This window comes from Alligator sinensis, unplaced genomic scaffold, assembly GCF_000455745.1.
Source record: "Alligator sinensis unplaced genomic scaffold, ASM45574v1 scaffold476_1, whole genome shotgun sequence".
Lineage (NCBI taxonomy): Eukaryota > Metazoa > Chordata > Crocodylia > Alligatoridae > Alligator > Alligator sinensis.
The window spans coordinates 690831-704739 of NW_005842444.1; the positions used below are offsets into that span (position 1 = coordinate 690831).

At 45.4% G+C, this 13909-nt stretch overlaps 1 protein-coding gene across 11 annotated transcripts in view; it reads right to left on the reverse strand.

Moving 5' to 3' along the window:
• Positions 1-13909, reverse strand: part of GABPB1 (GA binding protein transcription factor subunit beta 1) — a 56714-nt gene that overhangs the window by 31138 nt on the left and 11667 nt on the right. For all 11 annotated transcript variants that reach the window (XR_003095669.1, XR_003095668.1, XM_014523096.2 and 8 more), the window contains 3 exons: positions 6296-6403; positions 5373-5540; positions 4696-4890 (listed from right to left, as the gene is read on the reverse strand). Coding sequence is in view for 9 of the 11 variants with exons in the window: in XM_014523096.2 (XP_014378582.2) it covers positions 4696-4890; positions 5373-5540; positions 6296-6403 (471 nt within the window). In the remaining 2 variants the exon portion in view is untranslated. The remainder of the gene's footprint in view (positions 1-4695; positions 4891-5372; positions 5541-6295; positions 6404-13909) is intronic.

The window sequence follows — 13909 nt, forward strand, 5'->3', positions numbered from 1 at the left end:
GGAACCTCTTCCATTACTTTCATGGGAAGAACCTCTTCTAATAACAGGACCTCACATGAAAGACCCCTGAAGATTGACTAAGTTTATCTGACTGGTATAACCAGTCAAGATTATCTAATATGGAAATACTGGTACCTGAAATGAGCAAGGCAGTTCCCAGATGGTCCTGCAATTAATTCTGAAATCACATGAATTGGTCTTGATGTCTCAATAACCCCTTTAAAATGTCTTCTTATCCATGGTCAGGTTAGATGTTGTAGTCAGCTGCCTTTGTACAATCATTATTTTGTGTAAGGCAGCTGGAAAATGTATGATGGAAGAAAGGACTCAGCTTTCCTTTCATGAGGTCCATGACCAATACAGCCACTGTGGCATAGGGTTCCTTAAAAACCTCACAAAATCAGTGCCTGGTATCCTAGTATTTGCTCCAAGGTGATTCTCCAGACATCATATGGCAATGGATTCTCTAGAAGAGCACTTGTGTGTATACTCTGAGCTCTGGCCATCCTCAGACACTGAAGAAGCCCAAGAGAATGAACTCAATATATCTAATGGCACTCCCAATGGCCATGGGGAAAATTGTTAGGAAGCCTGGATGCAGAAATATCGGGGCCTTAGTGCTATCAACAATATGGAAGTAAACTAGAGCAATGATTGTGGTTCCTTTAAGTCTTTCTGTCAATGGTATGACCCTTGTCAGTGCTACTGGCTGCTCTAATGAGCATAGCAGGATCACTGCCTCCCTCTAGATCAGCATCAGTGCATTCAGTGATATCATGGCTAAAGAGAAATGCTTCCATGCCATACTTGGAATAGAGGCTATCAAGCCAGGGGCTGAAGAAGCCAGCCCCCAAAATAAAGGCAGAAGTCTTCCATGATACTATAGCCACTTGGTTGTCATCCCCATGATACACAAGCACGGGAGGATCTGTCCCATATGCTTCCATTTCCAGCAGGAGTGTTGGGGGTGCAAGACCACAAAGAGCTGCATAGCATAGGGTAACTCCTACCTGTTTTAGGCTGATCAGAGCCTAGAGCAATACAAGTGCATGCATGTGGTGTGGCCTTTTTTGGGCAGGCTTTGCAGCACAGCGTAGTTGCACAGCTCTCACAGGAGCAGGAACATGGCTGAGAAGCACTAAGGTATGCTGAGGAAGCATCAACAGTAGTTCTCAGCCAGGTGTGCTGCTGCATTCAAAAAAGTGATGGCGGGGTGCCATGACCCTGAAAAGGTTGGGAACTACTGGTCTAGGAGCTACTGAAGGTAGATTGTAAAAGGGAAAGGACTGAGAACCCGCACCAAAATATGTAAATAATCTTGGGCCGTGGACAGATGAATATTTGATCTGCTTCAAATTCTGCTCCAGTTTGAAGCACTTCAGGCCATGGGCAGACATGCAATCCCCTGTCTGTACCAGAAGACTGAAAGGAAGGAGGCATGCACAGACTCCTGTTCTCCAGCCCCAGAGTCTTCCATAGCTGGAAGGCTATCCCAATAAGGATGGCTGAGTGCACATGAAAACATTCATATCAGTAAGCTGCTTGCCCCACTCTCTCCATAAGGGGAGGGGAGAGGAGGAAAGCAGAACACTAAAGTATGCTAAAGGAGTAAGCAACACCCCTGCCCCTGGCTGTGCTCTTCAGAAAGAAGTGATTACAAAAAATGAAGAATGTTTTTTAATGAAAGAGCAAAAGCAACAGTAGACTGTTAGCAGGACCAGCTACCTAGGATTTGGGGTCTTGAATAACTGGCACTCTCCCTTATTCCAGGCCACACAGTTCTAATCTCAGATCCTAAACAAGAGGTGCAATAATATATCGGTCACATAGCGGATCAGCACTGATAATAGGAAAATTAACATCATCTGCAATCAACTTTTTTTGGCTGTTAATATGTCACTGATAAATGTTGTGTGCATGATCGCAGCCGTAGCATGCACATGGCCAAGAATGCAGCCTGGCAGCTTGGAGAGCAGTGTCCTGCCAGTTAAATCTGGGGGGTGGGGGAGGAAGAGGCATGAGGGGCGCAGACCAAGGCCCTCATGGTGAGGGAGGCAGGGGCCGGGGCAGGTGCTGTTCAGGCAGGGCAGTGAATGGGACCCCACAGCAGGGAGCAGAATGGAGTCACAGGCGGCTTGTCCAAGGGGCGTGGAGCAGGGCAGGGAGAGTGGCTCCCCCCCCCCCTGGGGGAGGCATGGGGGGCATGCGCCACCCCAGATTTGCGTGCGGCGTGGAGGCAGGCTGCCTGCTGAGGGCTCAGGGCCAGTGCCAGCCCCTTCCTGGTGAGGGGGCTGGGCTGGGGCAGGGCTTGGAGTGGGGAGGCTCAGCTGTGTGGGGTGGGAGGCAGTGGTGATGCTGGTAGAGGTGGCTATGGGGAATTTTGAGGTGGCTATAGCCCCCCAAGCCTCCCCTCCAGCACTGCCCATGCTCAGGGCACAGGAACTCCCAAGAGAAAGCCAGCAGAGTGGAGTGCTCTGAGCAGGAGCAGCACTGGGGGGATTATAGTCACCCCAAAATTCCCAGTAGCCCTCCCCCACAGCTACCCCTTCCAGTGCCATCACCCATCCCACCCAGCTAAGCCTGCCCCACTCTTGCCCACTGTGGCCCAGTCCCTCACCAGGAAGAAGATGGCACTGCCCCTGGCCCCGAGCCCACAGCAGGAAGCCCACACTTACCCCATACACAAATCTGGGGGCCACATGCCCCCATGCTTCCCTCAGGCTGTGCACAGTGGCAGGGAGCTGCCCCACCTCCCCATGCTTCCTGGACGAGTCACCCACAGCTCCATCCTGCTTCCGGCCCCAAGGTCGCATTCACCACCACGGCTGGGCAGCACCCCCAGGCCCTGTCCCACTCTCTCACTGTGGGGGCCTCAATCTGCACACCCCATGACCCTTCCCTCCCCCATGACCCTTCCCCCCAACAGACTTACCAGCAGGAGACTGCTCTCCAAGCTGTCAGCATTGGCCAATATAGCTGGTTATTAACCAGCTATCGGTATCAGCCAAGAACGTCTTTACTGGTACACCCCTATCCTAAACTGATCTGAAGACCCATGCAAGTTATATACTTGTAAACTAGAAAACCTATTCCAAGGGTTGGGCCTTCCTATCAATCCAATCCTTGTTAGGGAAAGTTGAGTTAGCATCTAGTCTAAGGGCAGGCAAAATACAGCCCATGGGCTAGATTTGCCTGCCAGGTAATTCCATCTGGCCCACTAGGCCCCTCTGTAAGCCTTGGCCCTCGCTGCCCCTCTGCAAGCCAGTGCCTCCATGCAGAAGGTGTGGCTCCGGTTGTTAAGCAACCGCCCCCCACCCCAGCCTGCCCAGTTCCACCCCCAGCCCCGAGCCAGGGGACACTAGAGACAAGAAGCTTCTGGCTGGCAGAGTCTTTTGCCTGCTTACCCCATGGCTGTTTCCAGAACTCCCTGGAAATGCAGGTAAGGGCCTCACTGGGCTGGGGCCAGGGACTCCTGCTGGGGGAAATGGGGTGGAAGTGCAGGAAGCCGTATGCTATGGGGTCAGGCTGGGCTGGCCCCACACGCTGCAGGAGCTGTGCGCTGTGGGGCTGGTTGGGACTGGCCCCGCATGTTGCCACCATGTGCAGCTGGGGACTTAGGCGGGAGCGCTATTGGGCTGGGTGGAGCTGGCCCCACATGCTGCTGCCGCCACCTGTGGCTACGGACTAGGGTGGGAGCATGGGGTGATGCATGCTATGGGGCTGGGCAGGGCTGGCCCCACTCAATGCCACCACATGCAGCTCCAGGGGCTCGCACACTCTGGGGACTCCAAGGACTGCCACCTCCGCACACTCCCCCCACCATACCCACACATTCCCACCCCCACACCCCAACCACATACACCACACACCATACCCACACCCCGCCATGCACCCCTTACCCTCCACAATATACAAGAGTAAGAGTGTATTTTGAGCTACTAGGCAATCACCTCTAGATTCATGTGTGTTGGCACAGTGTATCAGGACAAAATATTTTTTTTAAATAAAATTAAAATAAGTTATAGATATTTAATTTTTTAGTATATGTTTTTTTCCCCCCAGTTTCAAGATGGCAACCCCCCTCCCCCCTGCAAAAGGAGTACTTTCAGGGCAAGGGGAGGGACTTATGGTGGCAAAGGTCAGCATTTAGGGGCAGAACGTCCGGTCCCAAGATGGCAGCCAGGGTGTGGGGCTACCCTTGCAGACCTCAACATCTCACCCAAACTTGTTAAGCTGCCCTCCAGCCAAAATAATTGCCCATCCCTGGTTTAGTTCCTGAGAAAAAGGTCTTCTGTCGCCTCAAAACCCCACTCCAACTCATGTAACCCACCTCCCCCAAGATGACACAGCTGGCAGAACACACTGCTACATTTTATGATAGATTTGAGTTTAGAGACCATATCTTAACTGCAAAGATCCCAGTTAATTCTTCATGTCAGCATATTCAAGGTAAAAAAGACTGAAGGCCCACATCCCATGGATTAACAGGGCTAAACATACTTCTTATGCAATTTTTAGACAGATTATATGAATTAATAAGAGATCACTTCTATACCATGAACTGGGGGGGGAAGGGGAGTACCATCAGTTTAAATCACTATACAACCTTGCACTATTATATTTATAGTTTAACTCATTAGCTGTATAAACAAACATCCTTTGTAAATTTCAACTGCATTATGAATCACAAGTTACCTGTAATATTTCTGCTAAATCTTCATTTCCATTGTCTATTGCAATATCTAATGCAGTTTTGCAAAATTTACTTTGAACATGGACATCTGCTCCATATTTTATTAAGAGTTCCACCACCTCTTGATGATTGTGTTCAGTAGCCCAGTGAAGTGCAGTCATCTTTAGCATGTCCTTTGCATTAACGTCAGCCCCATGCTACAAACAAAAAACATTATACAATATCAAATAATAATGGGTTCTTTGAATTGTTTAAAGCTGTAAATGGAATGATGCCCAAAATAATGAAAGTATTCCTTTTCACTTGGTCACAGCCCGTGATTTCTGGTTATCTTATAATTACTGTTCCATTATCACAAAGCATTAAAAAATTCTTAGGATCACCTATGTTTAAGCACTAAAATGTAGTTATTAATATAATACTGCATTTTGAAAAAGTCTTACTTCTGAATCCCAATAACCTAACTTTAAGACACGTTGACTTCAGTTAAGAAATTAAAAATAAAATGTACAGCTGACCTGGAAAAGAACACACCCTTGATATGTACTGTGAAATATTCATGTTGTTTATTTAAAAAAATCGTTTTGGTAACACACTAGAAATTTAAAGCAAACCTATTTAATTATAAATCCAAACTCAGGCTCAGTTCCAAACAGCACGTAATGTAAGAATTTTCTACCTTAAGTAAGACTTCTACTATGCTGGCATGGCCTTCAGACGCTGCCATATGTAATGGAGTTCTGTCCACTTTGGTTCTGGCATCACGACTCACACCTGCTCGAAGTAACACTTCTGTTGTTGAATAGTGTCCATACTGCGCTGCTAAATGAAGTGGAGATGTTCCCAACTGTAAGGCAATGCAAAGGGTGGACACTTAAAAGAAGACAGTATGAAGCAGTCACTTCTTTCCCCTCTCTTCTTGATTTTTATCCTGAAGACACAGAACCCATGCACCTGTCCACCACTTCTAAACCTTTTCCCATTTAGCCCTCTGGAAAGAAGCAGGATGTTTATAAATGAATATACAAAGAAAACATTCCAAACTGAGATTTTCACTAACTCGTCACTTAGAGAAGATCCCACTGTTGTGACTTGCCTCTTCAAAGCCTCATATATGCTCTAATTCCACCAACTGCCATATTAGCTGTTGTGTCATTTACCCTGTCTTTGCTAATCATTGATAGCTAGAATAACATTCAATCAACTGGACTCTCTTCCTAAACTAAACTATAACCGTATGATTAAGAGGTTAATTAGTGACTTGTGGATGGAGAGCAAATATTTTACCATTAACCTTTCCATAGTTTGTCTAGGCTGCCATTAATAGTAACCCATTCACAATTTGTTACTACCAGTTGCTGTCCTCATGGCTATTATTTCAAGGTCAGATAATATGAACAAATAGTAAGTTTCAATTTGATGCTGGATACTGGGGAAAAAAAAATTAAACTGCAGATTCCAATTCAGGAAACCTTAAGAATAGGTTTATATAAATTTTAGAGGTTATAAAAAATGTAGCTAGTCTCCAGAAGAAAAAAAAAAGGAAAAACAGGGTGAAACAACAAACAGCAAGTGACACAAACAAATTAAAATATCCATTACCCAGTCTGTGGTGAAAGGTGCTCCATTGGCCATCAAAATGCGAACTTCATCATCTTGACCTGCTCGTGCAGCTTCTAAAAGCTTCTTTCCCAAATCTACAAGGGACATCTAGTGAAATATGGGAGGGGAGGTGGGGGGGGGAGATATTAAAAGTTTAATGTTACATTTATGTTATTATTTAAATGAAATAATCCTACCAGAATTTTTTTCAAATTCCATTTTCCAACCAATTTTTAATCAGTCCAAAATAAAGTTGGACTGAATAGGATATACCCTCAAACACCCATGTAAACACTCTCATCTGAGACTGCAACCTTGTGAGGGTTGTGACAGGGCGCACAGTTCTTTATGACAGTTCACGCTGGAGTTTATTGCTCTCAGGGGCAGCATTTACACATGTACTTGGGACTGCAGCAGGGCAGAGCAGCCCCACCTGGCAGGGAGACCCAGGGATCAGTTTGCCAGCCTGGGGCTGCTCTGACCTGGTTCAGTGTGTTATGGAGGGGCTGGCTGGGGCATGAGGGTGCTACTGTGCAGAGCTAGCCAGCAGGCAGCCCCGCACCGTAGCACCCTCATGCCCCAGCCAGCCAGCGTCTACACATGCAATGTAGCGGAAAGAATAACTCCGCCGTAGGATAGTACTTGTGTCAGGCAGTACCCTCCTATATCAGGGTTAATTAGTTTACTCCAACCTAATAGCACTGCATGTGTAGATTGCTGATGCTTTACTGCGAGCTAACAAGTCAGCCCTGAAGTGAACATCTCATGTAGATGTTCCTCCTCTCTACAAAACTCCCTCTAGTGTAATATAACTATTTTGATGACACCAATAAGCCAAGGATGTTAAACTGTCCTATTAAGAGAAGACAGGGAAGCTGGAAGCAGTTGTGGCTGCACCCTGGAAATGTAATCAAGTCAATTATCAAATACAATTTGAAAGGTCAAACTACCTATGAGCAATGGGAACAAAGGACATGCTTAGTGTAGAGTATCAAGGTAAAGGCACAGCCAGATCAAGTATAGTTCACATTCCTAGATGCAATTCATGAAAAAACAACCCTAGAATACACTGGTTTAGAAAAAAATTAAAGCTAAAAGCAAATTGCCATCTAAAATAACACACCTTCAACCAAGCATTTATACCCACAATAAACCAAACTTTTGAAAGTGTATGGACTTTCATATCCAAGGTAACTAATGTTTTTAAATGTGCCCTACTTTAACTGAAAATTCTCTTCCAAGGTTGATATTTATTTATTTACAGGGGGGGGGGGGGGGGGGGGAGGGGAGTAAATTGTTGGAAAATTTCTTCTGAGGAAAATTAAAAAATGATCTTAGACAATATTAAAAAGGTGGATTTTACATATCATAGAACCATAGAAAATTAGGGTTGGACAGGACCTTAGGAGGTCATCTAGTCCAACCCCCTGCTCAAAGCAGGACTAACCCCAACTAGATCCCCCCAGCCAAAGCTTTGTCTAGCCGGGCCTTAAAAACCTCCAAGGATGGAGAGTCATAGGTGGTGGAAGGGGAGGCTAACAGGGCTTAGCCCCCACAAACGCAGGATAGAGGAAAAGCCACAAGGCAGCCCGGCTGCAGACTCTCGACGGCTCCAGCAAGGGAGAGGTGGGGAGGACCGTGCACTCAGCAGTGAGGGAAGGAGTGGGAATTGGGCTAGAGCAGACCCTGCACAGCCAGGGTGTGGCGTGGGACGGAGCCACGAGCAGCTCATCTGGGCAGCGCAGCTTCTGGTGCTACATGTACCCGAGGAGGCATGGGGGATGTGCACCCCAGGATCTGCATGGAGTAGGGCAGGCTGCCGCTTCAGGCTGGGGCCGGGCCTACCGATACACTCCTACCGATGCAGCCCAGTATACCGTTAGCCTTCTTTGCAACAAGGGCACACTGTTTTCTTATATTCAGCTTATTGTCCCCTGTAACCCCCAGGTCCTTTTCTGCAGAGCTGCTGCCCAGCCCATCAGCCCCCAGCCTGTACTGGTGTATGGGATTGTTCTGTCCTAAGCGCAGAATTTTGCACTTGTCTTTGTTGGACCTCAGGAGATTCCTTTAGGCCCAATCCACCTATTTGTCTAGGTCACTCTGAATCCTAGCCCTACCCTCCAGTGCATCTACCAGGGTAGATAAAAATCAACATTGTTTTTTTAAACAATTAAAATAAAAATCAGAATTTTTTAAAATTTAAATCGTGTATTTAAAAAAAAATTGTTGCAATATTTTTTTAGATATTATCATAGAATAGGGATTAAAACTTCTAATTATATGCTATTTAAAACAATACATTCATGTACCTTAGAAGTTTTAGAAATAGGTCACAGCAGACCATGGACTATATTAGGGGCTCAATTTTATGGGGTTCCCAGAGGCTCCTCTATAGATTAGTAAAAATTAAAGAAAGCCACTCTGCCCAATGGGACTCAGTGCTCTGTCTGGAAGATCCCATTAAGCCAGGGGCGGGCAATTACTTTGGGTGGAGGGCCGCTTACTAAGTTTTGGCAAGACATCGAGGGCCGCATGACAGGCAGCCAGGGTGAGGTAAGTATTAACTTTCTAAATTTTTTAGGGGCCCCATGGGCTGGATAGAACGGCCTGGTGGGCCGCATCCAGCCTGCGGGCTGCATTTTGCCCACCCCTGCATTAAGCTTTTGTGATGCTTTGTTTCAGTTGTCAAACTGTGAATTTGCGTCTCCAGGGACCATAAGCAGACAAGGTTCTTTGGGTAGATGTGATAATTTATTAGACCAACTAAATAGTTGGAAAAATTGTTCTTTGCAAGCTTTCAGACATAAACGCCCTTTTTCGGGCATAGGGAGAGTGTGTCTCCAGAGATAATATCCTTGTTAACAGCAGTATATGGAGATGGCAGATAACAGACCTAATTACCCACCCTTCAGCCATACTGTCTCTCTGCAAGTTTGTATACACACAGTCAAATCCTTACTTTTCTCTAAAAGTGAAAAGCTTCAAGAAGTTAAAGGAATAAGCACAGAACTTTGTAGTAGTAATGCACTTTTTGTAGTAATCAATGATTACATCAAGGCTTCCTGACTAGTGATTTAAATCGATTTAGTTTAAACCAAATCCACCCTTGTATCTAGTGTTCCCCCCAGCTTGACATCACCTATAAATTTGCTGAGGGTGCGCTCTATGCCACCTTCCAGTTCATTGATGAAGACACTGAACAAAACCAGCCCTAGGACTGACCCCTGGGGCACTCCACTTGATATTGGCTGCCGACCAGACATTGATTATTACACGCTGAGACCGATGCTATAGCCAGTTTTCTATCCACCTTACAGTCCATTCATCTAGTCCGTACTTCCTTAGCTTGCCTGAGAGAAAGTTGTGGGAGACCGTATCAAAATCCTTGCTAAAATCAAGGTACACCACATCCACCGGTCTCCCCGCATCCACAGAGCCAGTCACATCATCATGGATGGCAATCAGATTAGTCAGACATGACTTGCCCCTGGTGAATCCATGCTGACTGTTCCTAATCACCTTCTTCTCCAAGTGCTCAGAAATGGATTCCTTGATGATCTGCTCCATGATTTTTCCAGGAACTGGCCCACAATTTTTTGGGACCCCCTCCAAGATATAATTTTGGGGCTTTCTGACTCAAAGAAGCTGGTGGCAGCAGCAAAGGGGTCAGGGGATGGCAAGCAGCTGGATGTGAAGACTGTGTCAGAGGGGTGGGGGTAGCAAGCAGCCGGATGCAGGGGGCCCCTTGGCTGTGGGCCCCCTGCAGCCACAGGTTTCACAGGATAGGACGGGCTGGCTCTGGACTGAGGTGAGGCTGACTAGCCTGTAGTTCTCTGGATCCTCCTTTTTCCCTTTCTTAAATATGGGTGCTATGTTTGCCCTTTTCCAGTCATCCAGGACCTCTCCTGACCACCATGAGTTTTCAAAGTTCATGGCCAGTGGCTCTGAAAACTCATTAGCCAACTCCCTCAGCACCCTTGGGTGCATCGCATCGAACCCCGTGGATTTGTATATGTACAGCTTTTCTAAATAGTCCCTAACCTGTTCTTTCACCACTGTTGGCTGCTCACTTCCTCCTCAAACTGTGCTGTCCAGCGCAGTAGTCTGGGAGCTGACCTTGCCTGTGAAGACTGAGGTGAAAAAGCCATCAAGCACTTCAGCCTTTTCTGCATCCTCTGTCACAAGGTTGCCTCCCCCATTCAGTAAGGGACCCACACTTTCCCTGATCCTCCTTTTGCTACTGACATACTTGTAGAAACCCTTCACCTCCCTTGCTAAATGCAACTCCAGTTGGGCTCTGGCCTTCCTGACTTCATCCCTGCATGCCCAAGCAATGCTTTTATACTCCTCTCTAGTTACTTGTCCAAGTTTCCACTTCTTATAAGCTTCTTTTTTATGATTTGGTTTACTGAAGAGTTCCCTACTAAGCAAAGCTGGTCTTCTGCCATACTTGCTAGTCTTCCTGTGCATCGGGATGGTTTGTTCCTGCACTCTCAGTAAGGCTTCCTTAAAGTACAGCCAGCTCCCCCGGACTCCACTTCCCCTTAGTCTGGCTTCTCAGGGGATCCTGCCCGTGAGTTCCCGAAGCGAGTCAAAGTCTGCTTTTCTGAAGTCCAGGGTCCTTATTCTGCTGCTCTCCATCCTTTCTTTCTTCAGGATCCTGAACTCAAATCATCTCATGGTCACCGCTGCCCCAGTTGCCATCCACTACTACATTAGCCACCAATTCTTTCCTGTTTGTGTGCAGCAGGTCAAGAAGACATATGAAGCAGATCTTTTAAGTACAGTACTTTTCAATACACGTGTACACTTTTCTGGTGCATAAAATAACTGGACAACAGTACCAGGTGGCATCTACATCAATTTGAACAGTGCCTGTTTCGTGTGTGATTTTATGCAATTATTACAGAGAATTAGTTGGTAGAAGTAATGTAACACTCTCTTTAGCATCCACACCTATGCAGTCAGGCTCTCTCATTTTCTATAGTATGTTCTTAAAATATGGAAAGCAGCAAACTCAGGTTAATTCAGTGCTCCAAGGGGAATGCAAATACTGACAAATTATCCAGTAATGATCAGTTATCAGGGGTTGATGATTGGGGACTGGGGAAGATGGTGGCAGAGAACAGAAATAAAAGCAATTTAACCATATCCAAATTATTCCATAAGCCAATTAATCAGTTTGCTGAATGTACATTTAAGGAGGTTGCAAACTACACAAGACAAGGAAAATATATGGCCTATACTTACATAGGCCATATGTATTATACTCAAGAACATGGAATCTATATGTAAAACTAAATTCTTAAAAGATATTGGCCTCAATAACCCTTTCTCTCACACTCCTTCCCTCACAGTTATCTATGCCTTGCTGCTCCTTGTGCTCCAAGTACAAATGTGTGTGAAGTTGCCACTACCACCTCATTCAGTCCATTCTGAAATTTCAGTCTGTGTGTCCATTTACAGAACAAAGCTGTGAAAGCATTATTTTTCCATTTGAATCACACATACACCATGGTACTTATATGAAACCCTATATGCCATCCAGTCTCTAGGACATGTCTATCCTATCGGCTTGCTACAAATGCAGCAGGACAGAACAAGTGTGAAGTTTGTGTGTTATTTTCAGATATGTGATATCGGAATGGTTTGAATTGTACAGTTATTACTATCTGCAATGTTACTGTTTATAAGATTTGGCTAAAGGGTTCCACAATTCCATGTACGATACAGCATGCAGAACTGAAGCTAGACTGGTCCTTTAAATGAAGTGATGAGAACAGTGAAACATTTAAAAGCCAAGCTACTGAAGGTGAGCTGGTTTCAACTTCAACCAAGAAAGGACTTGTATTCCTCCAAGAACAACACAGCTCAAGTAACATATTAAAATGGACTCAACATTTCCCTTATGTATAAAATATGTGCCTGAGAAGCAGCACATTGTTTTAGGTTTCTAATAGTTTTCAATTCAAAGTGACTACAGTAAACATAACTTCATTCTGCTGAGCTCTTAGGGAGTGGAAGAGGAATGGAATCATTAAAGTTATCAACACCATACATTTAAGTGTCTGGATCTTGCTTCTGAAAATGAATAACTATGTGTAAATGGCAAGACATCCATAAGCACACATGGGTATGTCATGTATGTCTCCAGAAAAATTCCCTGAAACATCTTCGCAAACCAGCTACCTCTAAGATGCAGAATTAAAAATGTGAATCGATTACAGAGCTCGGCGTTTTAAACCGAGATTGCACTACCAGCCGAAACTGATCATGAATTTATCTTTCTTGCATCTATGTTTTCATCTAAAAAATACTAAAAGTCTGAGAGGCTGTTAGCAACACAAATTCAGCAATGTACATCAAAGAGCTCAGCAAAGTGAATGAAGAGTTTGACTCATTTCCCAAACAGTAACTAACCAACGTTGGGGAACTATGGTTCAGAGAAAAATCGCATCAGATTATATCTGCATCTTCTTTGAAATGAAATCACAAACAGTCAAAACACCAGTCATTCTGGAAAGCTTTCTTTGTGACTGGTTTAACTGACGAACTTGGGCTGGTCCTACACATACTTAAAGACATTTCTCTGTTTGTTTGGATATAAGATGGGTACTCAGTACCACAACTCTAGTGGTTTGGAGGAAAATTTGAAAACCAGAGTTTGTTTTTTTTAATGGGGGTCATATAGGGCCCCTAACGTCTATTAGGAAGGTCAGATTCAAGCAAGTTACCTATGTAACTTGCCAACAAATCAAAGAACCTGTAAATGTCACCCATTAACACTTTCCAGCATAACAATACCCCTTTCTCTGTCTGAGTTCCCAATTTACTTTAACAGGATTTGCATCTGAGTGACTTCTCTCTCAGAGACTGAAAGAAGAGAAATGGGGGAAGGAAAAAGGAACAACACAGAGGCGCTGAGCATGCAAGGGTACACAAAGCTCCTGCACAGCAAGGAAGAACAAGGCCAAGGAATACATAAAAACCCTGGCATGCAACAGATGGGAAATGGAGGGCACAGAGCCCCTTTACATAGGCATACATATCAAAAGTCCTTTTTCAAGTACATTGGGAGCAAGAAGAGGGCACCAGGCAATGTAGGGCCCCTGCAAGACACAAACAGTAATCTGGTGGCCACGCCAGACAAGAAAGCTGATATTTTTAACAGTTTCTTTGCCTCTGTTTTCCTGAACAGGGACCGGGATATCCCACCTACCAGAGGTAGGAACAATCTTGGGGATAGCTCTATCAAGCCTTTAGTCAGTGCAGATGTAGTTCAGGATCTTCTGGACTCATTATTGACTCCTGTCATGACCCAAAAGGCATGATTGTGTGTGTGCGCTTCGGCATCAGAATTATCCACGTTAAGTTGCAGAGCATTGCACGGGAGTTTCCTGTAGCAAGAGGAAGCTCCAGTGCAGGGACCAGTTTCCCGCCTTTTCTGCAGCTTCTTTTGCAGAGTGCATTGCTCGAGTTGCAAGAGGAATGCACGGTGCAAAAGAGTTCCCGCCACCGGTATGCAAATTTGTTCCCCGTGATTGGCTAGTGCTAAATTATTCACACATGGCGGCTAGCGATTGGCCTGTTAGCCATATAAGAGGCTTGAGCAGT